Source organism: Ornithodoros turicata, chromosome 3 (genome assembly GCF_037126465.1).
Source record: "Ornithodoros turicata isolate Travis chromosome 3, ASM3712646v1, whole genome shotgun sequence".
NCBI classification, from domain to species: Eukaryota; Metazoa; Arthropoda; class Arachnida; order Ixodida; family Argasidae; genus Ornithodoros; species Ornithodoros turicata.
The window spans coordinates 101355532-101374913 of NC_088203.1; the positions used below are offsets into that span (position 1 = coordinate 101355532).

The 19382-nt window shown below is 45.6% G+C and overlaps 2 protein-coding genes across 4 annotated transcripts in view; one reads left to right on the forward strand and one right to left on the reverse strand.

The window, feature by feature from the left end:
* The window catches only part of LOC135389010 (cell adhesion molecule 4-like), a 596648-nt gene that overhangs the window by 85577 nt on the left and 491689 nt on the right, over positions 1-19382 (forward strand). The window lies entirely within an intron of this gene.
* On the reverse strand, positions 2775-4754 carry LOC135389770 (cuticle protein 16.5-like). The gene is made up of 3 exons (XM_064619801.1): positions 4743-4754; positions 3530-3938; positions 2775-2998 (listed from the first exon to the last, which is right to left on the reverse strand). The coding sequence occupies exons 1-3, from the start codon at positions 4752-4754 to the stop codon at positions 2775-2777; spliced, it is 645 nt and encodes a 214-aa protein (XP_064475871.1).

Below are 19382 nucleotides of genomic sequence, written 5' to 3' on the forward strand. Positions count from 1 at the left end.
ATATTATAATATATTATGTACAAAATGTAAATTTGACGAAGATGCTTTGTACAACAGGGTAATTGGGTAGTCGCGACCGTTGTCCGCAAAGTGAGAAACTTGCCATATAAAATGGTTTGTCGCATGCGCTTGCTAGCGCAAACACGGCATAACTGCGCCCCAAACTCAGTCTCATTCCCGAAAGGTCAAATGCAACGCAACTTTAAGATACGAGTCAGTATATACTGTATTTAGGAGTATTTATAAAGTATTTACAAGAATAAATACCCGAAAATTGGTATTTAAATATAATTATAAATACATTTTTCGAGTCTGAATTTAAATACAAAATATAAATACATGTATTTATATTTGAAATAGTATTTTAATTACAATGTATTTAAATACTGCCCATCCCTGGTTCATAGTCTTTCGTGGAGGCCAGTAGCTTTCTTGTTTTTTAATAAACATATCCCCCCCCCCCCAGTAGCTTCCACGAAAGCGGAAAGGGAGCGAAGAGCCCAGCACTGATGCGCAGAGGAGCTCAGTGGGCCAAGTACTTTGGATAAGCTGAATGGTTTATGGTCAGTAGCTCAAGCTCGGCGTCGAAGCACCCGGCGTTCACACATGTACCGGTCGCAGTTCTCGATGATATTGGGAATAGCGTACTCAAGCATTGAATATACATGTACATACATAAAATACAATGTTTCCTAGACTGTTGAGGGCGGGGGAGTTTTTAAATTATCTAACTAATAACCGTAAAGTACGACTCGCCTATGATGGCCAGGAAAAAGCACTTACGCAAAATGTCGAGGTTCTAATGCGTTACGTGAACAATGGCTGCGCACACTTCATGTGTTTTAATTGGCCACTTTGTACGCAAAATTTATTTATTTATTTCACTATACTGTTTGCTCTGTCGAGCCTCAACAGGAGTGGGGGCAGATGCCCGAGTCAGGAAAAAGCAGAAACATGCACCACAAAAGAGCATTTCAAGTAATAGCAATTAACACGACAAAAAGAAAAAGAAAAGAAAAAGAAAACCAACAACCACGCAACACCAACTCCAACTCGTTTACCTATCATAATCGTCAAGGATATCACAGGGGAGACACCATAGATGATGTACCACGAAAGAGCATTTCAAAAACAGCAACAAAGATAAATAGTAATAAGCAAAGCAACAAAATTTCGTTTAGCATCAAGGTCCACTGGGATACCATCTTCACTTGTAAGGTGGGTGTCAAGCCAACTTGAAAACTCACTGTAGGATTTCAGATGACATATGTCAGCGGGCAATTCATTCCAATTTCAAACTGTTCTAGGTATAAAGGAGAACTTGAAGATATCGGTCCTACACTTTGGTTCCTTAAAGGTCACGGTGACGGTCACGAAGCACTAGATGGTCCTGCAAGTTGACGATGTTTTTCATTCTGCCTTGAATTTGAACATGAAATAATTATGTATTTTACTTCGTACGACGAAACAACGTCTCCCAAAATCTCACTACGCGAATCATAAATGCTACCAGCCAGCCTTATGTATACAATATTGGAAGGTATCAGCAAACGTTTCCCAGTTTCGGTTTAGCGTAAATGTAGGTGATGTCATCACGTGCAACGAGCTCTCGTCTCCTATAGCGACGGCATGGATATTTTCCCCGTCCGTGTGCGCTCTGCGTTGCAGGATCACCATCACTCTTAGAAATTATAGACGACCTTCTATTTAGTATTTACAAATATGTGACGTCACAAGAAGACCGGTTACAGGTTATATTTTACTGTCGTAGGCAAGGAGGCTAATAAGGCTGATAGGTACACACCAGCATGCTTTGCGCGGCGGCGTTACGTAACCGATTACGTAGCGGCTCAGGTCGTCTGTATCACAGGTGGAGCAACATTGTTTGCTAGGCGAGATCTAGATGTCGCCCGTTTTAACGTGATGTTTTTGAAAATTGGTATTACGTAACTTCCACATCACAAATAAAGACAATATTTTACGAAAACATAATGCAAGAGGTGGGGGCTTTATTGGCATTGACTGGATATAGACTCAGGAGTCGCAAGATTTAATCCGGAATGGCTCATGAAGGAAAAGTGTGTGTCGTTTTACGTAAATCTAGTATATGGATGTTCTGTCATCCATACTGCTCCGGCACCCGGCTGCTGCCGGAGCCATATATTCAAGGAAAAAGAGGCCGAGATACATATCTAACCAGCTCCATTCCTCAAGAGGGCGTGGAAACCCTTTGTTTATCTGAAGATACATAAAATTGGTTTCCGAATTTGTTTTCTTTTAAAAGGTTTTGGACGCACAAAAACCAATGAGTTTTCTTATTTTCCTTCGGTGTGACGGCAACGTACACGCATTGCAATTTTGCATATACCTGCATGCTGCGGACCGTTGTAGAAAGAGGACAACCTTTAGTTCACTCGCGTTTACTAGTATACGCAAACGGCGCAGAACGTTAGCTGGGAAGACTCCATAATGATACATATTTATAAATAATTTATTTTCAGTTTGGCACGTGCGCGGAGGCACCTTTGCAAAATCACACCAAAAACAGCATTCTGCTTCTCTTTCCTTCTCCTTGCATGACTCCTGTGAGCATTGGGGGCGTTGACACCGATGAAAGCTCGTGGTGGTAGACGTGAGCTTAGCTCATTAACAGCTGTAAGAGGAAGAAGGGGTCATAACGCGCAACGTTCGTGCTACGTTTTGCCATCTCATTCTGCTTTGAAACGGAACTGATGTTCGCTATGACAGCACCTGCAATTACCTTGAGTGACTGTTTAACCGTAGACCTTGCCGTAGGCACCGTAGCCGTGTCCGTAACCGTATCCAAGACCGTAGCCGAGACCGTAGCTGGCAACAGCTGGGGCAGCGACCTTAGCGACGGCTGGGGCGGCGAAACCGTAGCTGGCGACGGCTGGGGCAGCGTAGCCGTAGCCGGCAACGGCTGGGGCAGCGAAGCCATAGCTGGCGACGGCTGGGGCAGCGTGGACGGCAGCGACAGCTGGAATTATTGGGAAAACGGAAACGATAACGCATCATCATAACATCATAACAAAGACGCTGAAGGTGCTACAACTAGAATATTTGAGAATTTTGTAGAAATAAGTTTCTGAACTTGGAAAGCGGTCCTCAGAAGACGAATTCTGTTGTTAGGAACTGAGCAATTGGGTTTCAATGTCGTCGCGTTACCTATCTACCTGTTACCCGGAGGAGGAGGGGGTGGGGTAACGTTGGGGCGTCGAGCGGTCTGCCTGCCTACTTTGGCGGCACGTTGCTCGAAGAAAGAAGGGATAAAAGAGGGGCTACTGGGGGTGGAGAAGGTTCACACGCCTTGTCCTATAGTTCCCTGAACTACAGCCGCCCGTGAGGGCCCACGGCCTGTTACCGCGCACTAAAAACTATCTCATCAACTAGTAGTACGTGTAGGCGACGCAAGTCATGGACACCGCAACACGACAAACAGTGTTTGCTTTGTGGTCCCGTAATGTCTCTCATGGGCTCTAGAGAAATGCCTCAAGAGAGGCAATATTACCTGGGGCAGCGTGGACTGCAGCAACTGGGGCGGCAACAGCAGCGACTGGAGCGGCGTGAACAGCGGCTACTGGAGCGGCGTGAACAGCAGCGACTGGAGCAGCAACAGCCCTGGTGGCAACGACGGCTGGGCCGAAGCTGTCGCTACGGTAGGTGTAGGAACGGGCCACTGGGACAGCGGCGACCTTAGCGACAGCTGGGGCAGCGTGGAAAGCAGCGACTGGGGCAGCGTGGACGGCAGCGACTGGGGCGGCGTGGTAAGCAGCGACTGGGGCGGCGTGGTAAGCAGCAACTGGGGCAGCATGCACGGCAGCAACAGCTGGAGCAGCTACGGCAGCGTGGCCGTAGGTGACACCGACAGCGCCGGCCTGTGCGCCATAGGCGACGGCGAGGAGGACGAGGGCGGAGATCTGTAATAGGGAGAAAGAAGGATTCAGTTAAGGGATGAAATTGCCGTGTTTGGGAGACTCGATGGGAACGGGAGAAAGGGAGCTCAACGGGGAAGTGGTGTCGATGAACAGGTTTCATCATTGGGGAGTACTCTTTGGGCCAGTCGAACGTGGGTTCATGTATTTGGCAGTAGACAATACATGCGCTTCATGCACGTGGATATCCCAGCTGCCGGCAGTCCTCTCAATTAATAAAGAGATATTATCTGAGACGTTTACCCACACTCCGTTTTTGTGGATGCCTTTGGGGGCACTAGTACGCTCCGCAGCTTTTGCTCGTGTAGTATTGCTCATGTGTGTGTGCAGTGCTCAATATTTACTCGTATCCTCGTACTGAATTTTCCCGTTACAAGGTTCGTCAATGTAGCATAAGCTGAACAACAATTAACGAGCTAAACTATAAACTTTGGTTCTCTGCGTAACGCCCTTAGGTCTGCCAGAAAGCCCTTCACCTATACCCATGCGATGTGACTGCTTCCGTCTTGCCATCGCAAGAAATATACTCGTATAGACCGTGTGTGTGAATAAGGGAAAAATGGATGAACTACAGAAATTTGGAATGGACAAACCAGCCCGAGGAGCTGATGTGTACTCGTAATGGAGGAAAATCCTCGTTTAGCCTATATACGTAGTCTGAAAAAGTCAACCATTGACAAGCTTACTGCAAAACTAACATCAAAGTAGACGAAGTGAAGGGAAGTGTAGGAAAAAAAAAAAAGGAAACGCTAGTTTTCTCCTCCGTCCTGTGTGCACGGTCCCGCAAACCTGGACCACCATCTATCTCGACCACGACCTACTAGATTCATAGGGACACGTCATAATCGGCAAACCCAAATGAGGAGCCCGTCCGCACGATCCGCTAGGGGCGCTACTCATCGGCCCGCGAGATCTGCACCACGATTGGACGATGGAAATTTGAATTTTGAACCCGCAGAAGCGGACGCCCGATTACCGTAGCAGGCGACATCAACAGTTCCTACGAAAACGCCTAGAATGATGATGATAATCAGCTTTAGAAGGGAGCATCTCTCGTGGGACATTCACCGCTTGTACAAAAATAATAAGGTAAGTAAGGTAAAGTACACAGTACTGTAGAAATTGGGGAAGCAATAACCGGGCCGACGAATAGCGCCACCGCTAGCCTCCAAATGCGGCGCTGGGGAGGGGTTCGTATGACATGGTCGTGGTCTCGACCTAGCTTTAGGCCACTAGGCGTAACTTCGGCGCCAGGACACAAGGGCCTGCTCGGGACAGCGAACGTATGTACTAGGTCCATACTCACGGCGAACATTGTCGTTGGTTGAGAGTCTGCTGTGGAAATCCCGAGCAGTGAATGACAGGCCGAACGATGGGACGGCCGTTTTATACGTAGTCGAACGGGGTCAAACGAGGCGGTCGCCCTGGGCGAGGGACGGACAAGAGCGACGCTCTTTCCAGAGCGACCTTGCTTTCGCCTTCGCTATGATCGCCTTTCTATGAAGCTGTCCCTGGGCGAGATGGTCACTCGGTGGCGTTCGATTAACGTGCATTCATTTCCATCGATATTCGTCGCTCCTTGCGGCTCATGCAGACCGCAGTGATTGCTCTCGCTTGAAGCCTTTAATGTTTTCTGTCTCAATTCATAGCGTTTCGCTGTTCGTAGAAGTGTGATTTATATCGCCGGATTTGCTTTTTAGACGCACTGGGCGCCTGATGAGTTATAGAGCTGGGGGAATGTCTTAAGTCGTGGAAAACGACACCAAGAAGTCGCATACATATGGGGGTGACGCACGACTGATGCTTCCGGGGTTTAGGCGGAATCGCGGTAGCAGGAAGATGGAAATGGAGTGCTTCTTGAGTACGAAATAGATTCGCATGACGTGCTTTTTTTTTATTACTCTCGGCGTTTCTTTTTACGTTTATGTTCGATTGCAGTTTAATGGCATGAAAGCGTGTCGTTTTCATTTCGCCATTTCGCGACCGCGTTGAGAAACGAGGCCTTTTCCTCGTAAATGGTAGCATTGAAAATGAGGCACGTCTTGACACATTGATGGTATCGCTCTTGATTGGTTTTGATTATACATTTCTTTTTTTTTTGTAGTTGTTGCCGGGCTTGTCTGGACAGCTAGCCAATGTTGTGGCTTAATACAGTCCAGGGTCACTGCTTTTAACTGTTTGTGGCGATTTGTTCGGAGCATTTTGTTATTCTGGAGTACGTTTTGTCCTTTCACAAAAGTATCATTCGCATCGAACAAGTTGTAGCCTCCCGTTCATGTCAGTTATAATTGGGAGTAGATTTAAATGTAAGGCGAGTCGGGTTTAATTTTGTGGCGGCATACTGGGGTACTGCACGTGCCGCAGGCTAGGACTGGGGATAAACCTGGGGTTCTCCCTATCAAGTCTGATGTACGCAAACGGTTACTTAGGCGAACGTGATACTATACACGGTAGGTGTTCTTTCGAAAAAAAAAAAAAAGGACAAACAACAACAACACAACATCTTTATTTTGAGATAGTGAGTGGGGACTTTCATCGTCAGGGGCGATACCCATTGCTGGTGGCAATGTGGGGAATGAAATAATGAGCTCTTTCACAATAAGTATCGAAGTCATATCGTGTCCAAAAAGGTCACGTGACCTTTGAGGGCAGAGCATTGATGGGCTGGATGTGGCCAGGGTACAAGCAATTTTGATAGACAGATAGAGGCGAGAGCTGATTAAGAGACCCGGAGAATGCGGTTGATAGTACTAATGTACTACCAACGTGATACAAGGTAGTAGTGAGTTCGTTATCTAATGGACAGATGAGTGTTGAGGGGTGAAGACAATAAGATACTTTTTCTAGAATTTATTAAGTAAACTCGCTTACATCTGTTTGACACGCATATATTCATTTACATTATTGAGCTTAGTTGAACAGTGACGTGGCCAATATGTATAGGTCCTGTTATCCGTGCTATATCCGTCAGAGTGCCATATGAGCACGGGGGCGTTGATTGGTTCGCACGAAGGATGAGGGAGTTCGGAACTAAGTATTCGGCGACTGTTTTTATGAAGTTAGGCAACGAAGTATAGCTGCAATGGAAGCATTTTTTTTTTCTCTTCCAGACGGGTTTCTCGAAAATGGCAAGCAGCGGAAAAACAATTCAAGCTGTCTCGTTCAAACAGGCTGAGCTACAGCGACCAGTGGCATTCCTATATAGTCTAGCGTAATGTTTCGCAACACGTCTCTTTGGATCTGGGGTAAGCTGATGGGGCAAGATGAAGCGCGGGGCAAAATGCGACATTTTTTTTTTGCCGGACATTTGCTCTGCATTTTTGATTTTCTTGTTCTGTGTTTATTTTGGAACCGCTTACGTCCGTTCTGATTTACAGGCCAGAAGCTCTCGACCTCTGGGTATGTGCCTATGGGTAGCTTTTTTTCTTTTTTTGAAACGCACGAAAAATTCTATATTCAACTGAAAATTTCTGTCTCATCTTGCCCCACCTCACTATACACCCTGTCCTCATTGTTCTTAAAACTTTCGTTTTCTCGGGTTGTTCCTTGGTTGGCTTACCTGCGAGAAAAACAAAGGTTGTTTCGTCTTCAAAGTTTGTCGGAGGTACCCGGGTTCGAATCCCGGTGCCAGCTGTGCTGTCTGTGGGTTTTCCTCAGACGCTTTCAGACATATGTCGGCACAGTTCTCTTAGAAGTCGGCCCAGGACGCACAGTCCCCAAGGCGTCAGTCGTGGCGTTGCCCACGTATGTGAGGCCGACAACGGCGAGCCCTTTCACCATCATCACCACCACCACCACCACCACCACCACCACCGTTTCGTCTTCTTTTTTCACGTACATCAATCCTGTAATTCCAACGCCATTTCGGCCGTAAACCGCAGCCAGGCCTCGCAGGACGCCTATATGGTATGTCTGGTGGATGAAACACTTTCCATAAGCGATCGGCTGCCGTCAGAAATTTGTTCCCATCTGGTTTCAACAGCGTGGAGATAATACGGGGTCTCTGCAGGCGCACATGTCGTCATTCTGATGTGATCATTAATACGTTATGTTCGACTGAAGGCAGCTTGCACGCGCGAGATCCAGGAGAACCTTTTGCGGACCTAATATGGATCAGTAGTTATTTTATGAGTGGGCGAAAGCCGTAACAACCGCATCGAAATTAGCTCCATATCTAGTTGTGAAAAACGAGCAAGATGTTTGCTCGAAACCGTATAAAACAAAAACTCGTTATTGTAACGATAAAATAGAATACGTTCTACTAATCATCATCATCGCCATCCTCATCTTCATCATCATCATCATTGGCATCATCATTCCAGGAGTTTTCCACCAAAGTAACCGGTGCGAGTGATGTGGAGTTGCGGGCCTCACACTCAAAGTGAAGTCAAAATCTCGATTTTATTTTTTCTCAAAATCAAATCAAATCAATTCGTTCTTACCAGCGGCACGGTCGAGTTGGTAAAAGTGTCGTCCGTTCGTTGGTGTCAGTCAAGATCGTGCTGAAAACTGGAAGGTGGTGGGTTCGAATCTTACCACCAGCTGTGCTGTCTGCGGTTTCCCCACAGGTTTCCCGACAGACTTTCCAGATGAGTGTCGTCGGCACTGTTCCCCTTGAAGTCGGTCCAGGACGCATACTAACCCCCCACTCCTTTCTGCTGTCCTCTCTCCATCTGTCCACGTCTCTACGCCGCCTATAGCCACACTTGCCTCATCTCGGCACGAGAAAAGAATACGCTCTTTGGCTGGTCAGCTGCAGACGCGCCGTATACCATGCTCAAGTCACAGTTCTCTTCCCACATCTCCTCACCTAACAACAACAAAAAAAAAAAAAAAAGAAGAAAAGAAATCGAATATGGAACGCATTATTCCAGATTGTACGAAATTATAATGCACTGGTGTTATGGCTCAGTCGTGTCCGGGCCGTAGTGTTTTACATGAAATCTCTTTGTGTCTAGCCATCGTATTCGCGGCGCAGTAATATTTTGAGAGCTGACGGACTAGCTTTCTTCTCCTTCTTAGGTTGAACGCGACTATAGGCTTGGCACTGCTCGCGTGATTGAACATTAAAATGGTGCACGCGGACCATCAAAAGCTGTTCCAAGTTAAGAATCTTGCTTTGTTCTGTCTTGGTGTTGCTGTTGTTTTGGTATATTTGCAATATCAGTTTAAGTGCAATGCAAGAAGAAACCTTGAACGTTGTAGCTTATGCATTGAAAATACGCATCTTGCAGACAGATTTACAACACACTCATTTAAACCCCCGCACTATTCGCCTCCCAACAATAGTACATTTTCAAAGTGACCTCCGTTCGGCTTCCTGTTCTCAGCTCGACAGTAAGTCCACAAAACGAGGCGTGGAAATGATGAATGGCCTGGGAGGGTCTCACAAAAATTGTACAAGGTAGGCTGTACATATATGTATATGTTCTACACGTATGTCGTGTTGTGCCTTGACGGCCTTATGGTTGGCCAGCCTGTAGTTACATGCAATGTCTGCCGATTTCCGCTTGGTGTAGGCATCTCTCAGTTCAGAGAGCATTGTATGAAGTGGTTAAGAGACGCGTAAACACGCACATTAGAAGTGCGCGCGCACGATGCTAAAAACTATACGTTTTGTATTGCCAACTGTAGGATGGGACAGGATGGGGAACATTTTGTTTTTCGTTGCGTGTGTGATGTGCGTGTATGCCCCATCTTTTTCATTGTCATCCCACTCATATATTATCAAACATGCACTGAGGTACGGTGCCGCAATCGTTGCGGTGAATCACCTCATCCCGTCGTCATTCATGTAGTTCTTGTTGTTCGTTCAACGTGTCAGCATCCTTCTTCTGCTGCTGCTTGTGCTTGGTGTGGCACACAGGCAATAGGCCACGGATCAATGGGTGGATGTAAGACAGGATGAAGAAATGAGATTAAAGATTAAAAACGATGAGATGACGAGATGAACGATACGACAGCATGAACCTGCTGGCCGGCATCACTCCCATCTCATCATAGACTTTTTCTATCTTTTTTTTTTTTGTGTGTGTACATACCACCAGCTCCAGTAGATCATCCTAACATAGGACGATGACGACAACAACAACAACTACATGAATGACGATGTGATAAGATGGGATGAGATGATAACATACGACGCTAGCCGTTGCCATGACACTTACTCGATATACAGGGTTTTCTCTGTTTTATCGGCAACAATTTTTTTTAATACTATGAGAGTAGCATGGATGGCTGTTTTGCACTGAAGTTATACAGCAAGACGAACATCCTTTCGACGAGTGTACGAGATGACTATAATTACTTAACATTCATTAAATAATTTTTTTAGTTAGGGGCTTTCGTGCAAACGTTCGGTAGCAGGTAGACAGTCCTCATTGAGAGCCATTCTACTTTTTTTTTTAATCCTTAAACGAGCACGTCTATGTTGAAACAGCAATCGCCGAATTGTGCTATGCAAACGAGCCAAGCCTGAGACCGAGCAATTCAGGAGCGCATGACCTTCGAAGGTCGAAGGCTTATCTGGGTCGCAAAGAGGTTGATCCTGGCAGCAGATCAGCACCCACTCCAAGTGTATTCATCGCTCCAATCACGTGGCCCTCTGACGTAGAATGAGCGCCGTCCCAATACCACTCAGATACAGAAGGCCTACTTAATGCCACCACATAAAGTCAGAATTCGTCTGCTACAGCGATTCGCCATTCTGCCAATTCGAGAACTCGCAAATGATTGCAGCTATATTTATATCCATACAAAAGAAGTGAAACACACTTTCCGGAATATCAGTCTCGAGAAAAATATGGGACCGTTTTGCGCTCTGTTTCGTTTTCATATTTAGTATGCGGAGAGGTTCATTACTCGCAGACGACAGTGGCTTCCCACGCGGCTGACGGTGGCTCGTCTCCATGGCTACGACCGCTGGAAGCACTTTCGCGATTGGCTACAGCAGTTGAAAACACGATCCTTATTGGCTGACTCTTCGTTGTTACGTCACGGCGACGAGCAAGCAGGCTTTCTCTACCCAGCTGGTGTTGGCTGTCCTCCCTGCGCTCCTTATCCACGCGATATGGTTTTCGGTTCATTTGCATAGCGAAAAACTTTTTTATAGAAGATGTCCGCATGGCCGTATAATTCAACTGCAACGACGGCAACAACAACTACATAACGGCATCCATGCTGCTCTAATAGCTGTAAAAAAATCAGTTGCATAAACACCTTGCATATGCGCATAGAACACGCGTATATTTGAAATATGGCAGTCGTGGAAAATGCCAGACAGGACGATCGCGACGGGATTTGAACCACGCATTTCCTTGATTACCGGTAGAGCGCTTTGACCAACTCGACCACGCTGGCATCCGCTTCCCGGCGACATGGCTGGGAGCCTCATTTATCTGTTCCGGTGATTGCTCGAGCTGAATTGATTGGCTTGGTGGAAGAACTAATAAAATAGTGTAAAATAAATCATAAATTGAACCCTTCAAAATGCGTGTTGTAATCTGCAATGTTGTATAACACTTTGGCCATGCTGTCACATTTCGCACTTTTGTATGTTGACTTTTGCACTTAACGCCGTTCAAGGTCATGCATTCTGGTCGATGGGGCGACCGCTGTTGCCGTACGCGTGTGAAATATGAGCAGCCCAAGCTTGCGATTGTGAAACTTTCCGTAATGGTGTAATGCAGTGAAGACTAGGTATAGTATACTCATTAGTTCTCGGCTGTGGGCTCGAGTCGTACCCGAGCCCATGAGTACTGTACACAAAGCAGATCTTAGTTTACAACCATCAGTTTACAACCATAATGGAAAAAGAAGGACAATGAAGAATACGGTTTCTGCGGCGTTTTGTAGTGAAATCCGTTGCCACAGAACTGTAAACGAACGTGAGCATATTCTACGTATGAACCAATTGGAGGATGTGTGGAACGAAGTCGACCCCTCAGAGGCGAGTTGCTCTCCATGAGCTGCCTCCCTGAATCGCGAGTCAATCACTAAAAAAAAAAAAAAACTAACCAGGGAAACTGTACATCTAGTAGAGTATTTCGCAGCGTACCCAAGGAGCACCCCGACGTGCTCCTGCCGACACCTCTGACATTGGCCCACAACATACACTTTGCAACACCGTCCAGAGTTGGGCCGATGTCGGCTCAGAATATTGGCCCAGTGTCATTTCGACATGCTACCGATTTGTGACCGATGTTGCGCCAACATAATTTTGTATTTTTATTCGTGCGTTAATATATTCATTTGTTACGTGAACAACAAATCCTACTGAAGCTGCGCAGAACTAAGGCCTGCAAAATTGAACTTGTACTCCCCCAACGGGCGCATATACTTTCATTTTCAAGAATATGTGCTGTCAGAGATCAAAGAAAACGTATCGAAGGCTTTTGTTGGGTCCAGCTTCACCGGACTACTGGATTTCCCACTTTTCGATACCCTTATCATAGGCGCGGGGTGGTTCGATATATTGTCGAAAATCGCCTCAACGAATAACTACCGCTCCATAAGACCCCGAATTACAGGTTACAAATAACGCACGATTTTCTCCTGATAAACTCGCTCTTAATCTCACTCGAAAAAGTCGAGCCGAGCACAAAAGCCTATAGGCAACTTTTTATTTATTTATGTATTTGTCTTTTTGTTATTTCTTTTTTCTCTCTTATTTATGTTTTTTTTTGTTTAAGGAATAGCAAGCCGGCGTGCTGCATGGCTGACCTTTCCCCTATCTTTTTCTTTTCTTTCTGCTAATAAATCCCCCCCCCCCCCCTGGGCAACTTGAACTTTCTTGTTTCTTCAGCTTTCTTAGCGGTTAGGAGGACGCGGGTTCGAATCCTGTCACCAGCTGTGCTGTCCGGAGTTTTCCCTTGGTTTTCCGGCAGTCTTTCCAGACGAATGTCGGCGCAGTTCCTCCTGAAGTCGGCCCAGGACGCATACCAACCCCCCATGTCCCCCACTCCTTCCTGCTGTCCTCTCCCCATCTGTCCACGTCTGTACACCGCTCATAGCCACCGTTGCTTCGCCGCGCTAACACGAAATTTAAAAGAAAAAAAAATCTTACTTCGCAATCGAGCGTACTCAGCTTAACATGCACGTCGAACGGCCGAACCACATTTCGCGGCTATGTACGTGATTGTGGACCGCGCTCAAAGCCTGCGCGTTGGCACGCGCAGCCTGGAAAGCTTCCGCCACAACGGCCGTTGAGACATTTAATTTATTCGTTTCCTCCCTCAACAGGCTTGCATTGGGCGAATTCGTCGATACGATCTCGATACAACACGTTTCACACAAAAGGGTTCCTATCTGCAGGAAGTGAGCATCTCGAAAAAGACGCGTAGGAATATTTTGACAGGGTGTCGGCGAAGTGTGTGGGAAGGAGTAGAAGAATCGTAGAAAGAGGGGGGGGGGGGGGGACACAGAGCAAAGATTGACATCTGTGCATTTCTTGTGTGGGAAAGGGAGAAGGATCGTACAATCGAAAGAAAGCAATCGCTTTTGAGAATTAAGCGCAGGACGGACGAACTTGAATAGTTGCCGCATGTGTGTCACAATGTTTTGTACCCCAGTTTCACGGACTAATTTAGTGTCACTTTCAACGACACTTGCACTTAGCGTCATTCGAGAGCTGGCGAGAGCATACGGCAGGCATCGCTGTGGTACAAAAATATTGTGGCATACATTGTGGTAAAAATATTGAGAAAGGGCGAGGGGCCCCGATACCACAATATTTTTAAGTAAGTATTTTCAACAGCGTGTTTATTTGACTTTAGTACAGTGTGACATTGTGCCGAAAACAGGTGTCATTACTCTCGTCAACAGCCTGCGAAAACTTCGCGATCTCGGCGATCTGGCGGCGGCCATTTTTGTTGTGGCACATGTTTGAGGCCAATTTGTTTTATGTTGGAAGAAGATTTGCACAAACTGTTTCTGAATCAAAGAAAAACGTTATCAGGAGGGTATTGTGCCGCACACCTAAAAAAATTGCCGCCGTTTATTCTTGAGTTCAGTTTAGTTGAAAGAGAGAAGAAGAAAAAAAAAGATAAACTGGGAAAGAGACACTCATTACGAGAGCCGGCTACTCCGGATCACATAAAAAACAAAAATGGCTAACTACGATAGAAACAATGAATGACAGAGTGTCACGGAAACCTGGTGCGTTCCCGGGATGCTATACCACTGGGACCTACTCGCGATCGCACCAGGTGAAATATCCTCCGTCCTTAACCTCTGGATAAAGGTGAGACGAATTCACCGGCGAAAGTTTTCCGGCCGCACAGCGGACACTTAGCAACACCGTTCCGGACAAATAAATGAAGAAGAGTGGTCGGGCTGCCCTATGTCAATCGACACACGTCCCCATGCGCCACACAATGAGACAAAGGAGAGATGCTAGTAATGTTAACAGCAACTAATTTAATTAACGCAACAATGTCTATCTAGAATTACTAGAACACTATCAACAGCATGGTTAACATTTGTTCAAAGGGAGAACAGACAACGGTAACATCGAAATCACAGGTCGGTTAGAGTTCTGGTAGGTATAGGGAAGGAAATAGAATCAAAGTCTTAGCTGATTGATGATTGATGCTGGCAGTCTTCAGATGGTCCTCTTGGTGTGGCTGGTAGACAAAGTCCAAATCGATGATCACTGCACACACTTCACTTCACCAAACGATATTGACAAACCATCGCAGAGGGAATAACTGTTTTGAAATTGAATTTTGGGGAGCTGGTGCTGAGACGTCTGACTTCTGGTCACATGTTTACCGACTGCCCCGAAACAGGGGTCCTCAAGAGTTTTATTCGGTGTCGCATGGCTTTGACGTCTTTGTCAGTCACCGACGTCGCATACCTCTGGCGCCTAACACACACTTGCTACAATGCACTTTAATTGATCACAGAAGTGGAGGGACACAACTGGTAAACAACGGAGGAGGAGGAAACCCCTAAGGTCCACCGCAGACATTGACTCTTAACTATTTGCGGGTGTCCAAAGGGACGCCGCTACATGTGTTTTCCATACAGCTACGAGACTTCCGCAATCTCTTGTTACACAGGTAGAGGCCCATCTAAACCCTGTAATAGGTGGCGACGGCATAAGCCGTCAGTAACGGCTGGTACCAATTTACCCCGTCTACGTGCCTGCTTAAGTGCTTGTCCCGTCAAGACTGAGCGTAATACTTCTATTGTACACAACCCTTCACCGAGCAAACGGACCCATGTGTAGGCGACAATTTTAGCCACTTTGGCTCTGGCCACGCGGGACCGGCTCCCCGGGCGTCGTTAGAACATGACAGAAATGCCGCCGAAAAAGGACAAAATTGCCCGATTCCGCAACACCACCCCCTCTTTAAGAATATTGGTAATCTCCAATATTCAAGAACATAGGAAGAAGGGCATGTTTTGTCTGGCGTACGGGATACATTTAACTCTGATAACTCAACTACAGCACACTACAATATGCAGAAACAAAGTGATACACATATGGTTAATATACAGGAATATCGAAAGGTGCGCAGCACTCCACACAGATAACACCAATAGCGTAGGTTACAACATATCGTACCTACACTGTGATGCATTTACATATCATCGTTACATGGGTTATAACAGTACATATAACAGTAACATAACACAACCACCTAACAGGCATACTTTTTTTTTTTTTTTGACCATTTAGTCGAGGGGGGGGGGAATATATATTTATTGAAAGGAAAGGTCTGCCAGACCAAGGTCGGCATGCTATTCCATTAAAAAAAGAAAAAGAAAACGAAGAATAAATAGAAAGGAAAGGACGAAGAGGAAAAGGTGAGTCTCCGTAGTCGAGTCGGCTCATGTAGTCCGCTCCTACATTTTCCTGCCCCCTGATATGCTCGACCCGGAAGTCATACTCTTGAAGGGTCAGGGCCCAACGAAGAACTCTCATGTTGATAAACTTAGCCTCATTTAGGTATCTCAGAGGTTGATGGTCCGTTTGGAGTACAAAGTGAGTACCGTATAGGAACACATGAAATCTTTTTATTGCCCACACAATTGCAAGGCATTCCTTTTCGATAGCGGAATATGCTTGTTCTCGTGGGCATAATTTTCGGCTGGCGTACTCAATGGGGTGCAGTCCAGTTTCCCCTTCTTGCAAAAGCACAGCACCTAGTCCAACATCAGAGGCATCTGTTCTAAGTACGAAGGGCTTAGAGAAGTCGGGAGCCCTCAGGATGGGGGGTTCGGACAATGCGCGCTTAAGAGCGTCGAAGGCCGTTTGATGAGTCTCCGTCCACACGACTACATTAGCTGCTCTCTTCTTGGTAAGGTCGGTCAATGGTGCGGCGACCGCTGCGTAATTGGTAACATCTCATTACGGCCCGAGTCTCATTACGGCCGAAGTCTCATTACGGCCGAAAGTCTCATTACGGCCGAAAATCCTTTAATCCCCAAGTGTCTCGTTACGGCCAAAGTCTCAATACGGCCGAAGGTAGTCTCATTACGGCCGAAGATGTCTCATAACGGCCAAAAAGAAAAAAGAAGCATCCACCATAGTAGCTCTGTATATACTGTGTTTTATGCTTCCCAAAATGTGTCCGAGGCGGTGTGCCCCCACGGCTTGTGTCACACACAATGGTTCATGCACACAATATTGCGACAGTGGTTCATGCATCCCTCGTGAAAAATTTTTTTATTGTCATATGTGTCACACGATATTTGTATGTGTTACGCCATTTTCTCTCAGTATTCAAGCAACATCCTACTCGTTGGTTCTGTGAGCAAACTGTGTGTGTGTGTGTTCTGAAAAGTACTCCACAAGGGAGCCCACTGGGAGCTCCAGGAGTCACATGACCTATAACCATGATCTACTCCCCCACTAGCTGCCTTCTACAATTTACGTCCACCTGAAATTTACAAAAAAGTACATAAGCCACTGAACAAAATGACATATGCTCTTGTTTGATGATGACTATAAGACATATGCTGTCAAGCAGACTTTTTTTTTTCATATGTTCGAAACATATTCAAGAATTATGGACAACAATGACAATTACGTCATAATAATGCAGCTGCATAGCCAGGAAACTATTTCAGGAGGTGTTTTATGAGGCTTGACATGGGGTGGAGGAGTGCCCCTCGTCAGTGCTTTATCCAGACCCCCCCTAACTTTTTTGCCTGTGCACCTCCTACAGGGGGTGCCCTTGCGATTTCAGCTTCAGATACGTCTGTAATGATATGTTAAGCTGTAATGATGTAACTATTCCAACAATTTTTTCCAACACCCTTCTCGTGCTTGGGATTCTGGATAAACCACTACCCCTTGTTCATTTTTGTGGGGCACTACATTAGAGCTTATGCCACTGCACTGATGTCACAATGTTAAAAGTGTGTGCCACTCTGGGCATTCGGAATTCCTCTAAGCTACAATATGTAAATTCAGAATATCCGAAGGGTAAACATCAGATGTTACCTGCAGGCTTCATGCTGAAACGCGTGTACGCAAAACACTTCCGCCGTGGTGGGCGACGCCGTTAGTGTAATCATACACGCAAGACAATTGCGGGCACATGGAGTAGTGGCAGCAACCTGAAAACGATACATTTTCTTGTTACATATGAGCAATCAAAAATATACATTCCCACATGTTTCGTTTTGTCGTTTGTAGGAAGCGCTAGTAAGGGAACAGCACTTGGTTGGTCACATGCAAGCCACAATGCGAGAGGTGCCGATATTTCGATTACGCGATCAAAAATTAAACGTCTAGAACCATGCACACTTCCCCATGCAACTACTTCCCCAGCATCGTGAGACATGGACATGACACCCATGACATGACGCCATGTATTCACGTATAGTGTAATGATATGCAGGAATGAAAAAGATGCCAAAATACCTGTAATCCAGTGTCCCATAAGTTTGATTCGATTTTTTGGCAGCTACCATGAAGAGCAAATGCACGATTCACAAGTTTCGTTTCGCCATTTTCATTGTTGATTTCGCAAGCGTCGAGCAATCCCACGTGACCTCCTTTGGATCAGTGAAAAGTGAAAATTACTCGCGTCATGAACATATATGTTCATCTCAGCGTAAATCACGTTTTGCATGCTATAGAAGGAGGGGGGATCAATACTCTTCCTTTCGTGTTTTGATATCTTGTTGTTTTGCTACTCTCACTTCGGAGTTCGGATGGTGTCTAGCAACGTTGGGTACCTCGTTTCTTGTGTGTGTGAGCGAGTGGTTGCTGTTTACGATGTGTTCATATATCGCTTTGTAGTGCTGTAATGTGCAAATTAGCGGACTTTATAGCGGCTCTCTATTTTCCGTCGTTGTCTTTCGAGCAGCGCCTGTTGTTCCGGTAAAAATCGAGTTGAATGAATCGCCACAGCCCCAACGTAATCGCGCAGTGTTGACCAAGGCCAAGTCAAGCAGGAATTCTGGTGAGTAATGCTTTCGTAAATTGCCTGTCTTAGTAGTGTGCTGTCCACACATAGTTGGATTCTCATAAGAGTAATTTAAATTAATCAAAACAGCTGAAGTGCCTGTAATAGATGTAACTCGGTATCCGTTCGTAGGTTTGCGCCGTTTCTAGTTGGTTGCGCGTTTAGGAACAACAAATTTATTCGAAGACGATAAGATACCGATAATGCATCACCGTACAGCAGCATTTACTCGTATCATTGTGAGCCATATTTCATTTGTTAAAATTTGTCGTCGTATTTCTTCAAAAATAAAAGCGCAAGTCGGCGTACTTGAATTGATCTCCAAGAACTGCTTACGTCGAACGTCTGCAAATGTTGTACTTATGTGCCTTCGCGCACCATAGTAGGCACAAAGCATATCTGATTAGAATAAATACTTCAAGAGGAAGTCATTCAAATACATTGTTATTTATAGCTGGTTTTCCATTCCAGGCATGGTATGTGGCTGCACGAAGGATTCCGAAAAAGAAAAACAACAACATGGCTAATAGGATGTTGCTGCCCAGGGAGTCCTGGCGAAGAGGTGAGCTGTTAAGATCATCATAAGGTTCTGTTGTGAAGTGAGAAATTTTGTAGTAGTGCACGAATGTTAATTCGTGCACTACTTTTATAAAAAAGAAACCAGAAATGGAAAGTTATGCATGCATCATTTCATGAATTGTAATGTATTACTATTTGATATTCACATGTTTCCATTAAGGGAATGAACTACTGAACCTATATTCATATCATGGTCATGCTCTGTGTTTACCTGGAAGTCACATTTTTAAGGCTTGTCATTCTTTTGTCTAAATGAATATTTATGTTAACCTTGCATGAAATAGCAGACACGTATCAACACGTGTGCAGCTTGTGCACATTAAAACGAGCCATGTAGAGACAAATGCTTGTTGTTGTTGTTTTTTTTAATATTCTAGCCTATTCATGGTTGCTCATCGCTTCTTGCAGGTTTACTCATTCCAGAAGC

Bases quoted from the DNA above. Each gene is read 5' to 3' on its own strand.
- LOC135389770 (XM_064619801.1), bottom strand. The intron at 2,999-3,529 runs GTAATATTGCCT...CAATAATTCCAG, and splicing joins TGCAGTCCACGCTGCCCCAG to CTGTCGCTGCCGTCCACGCT.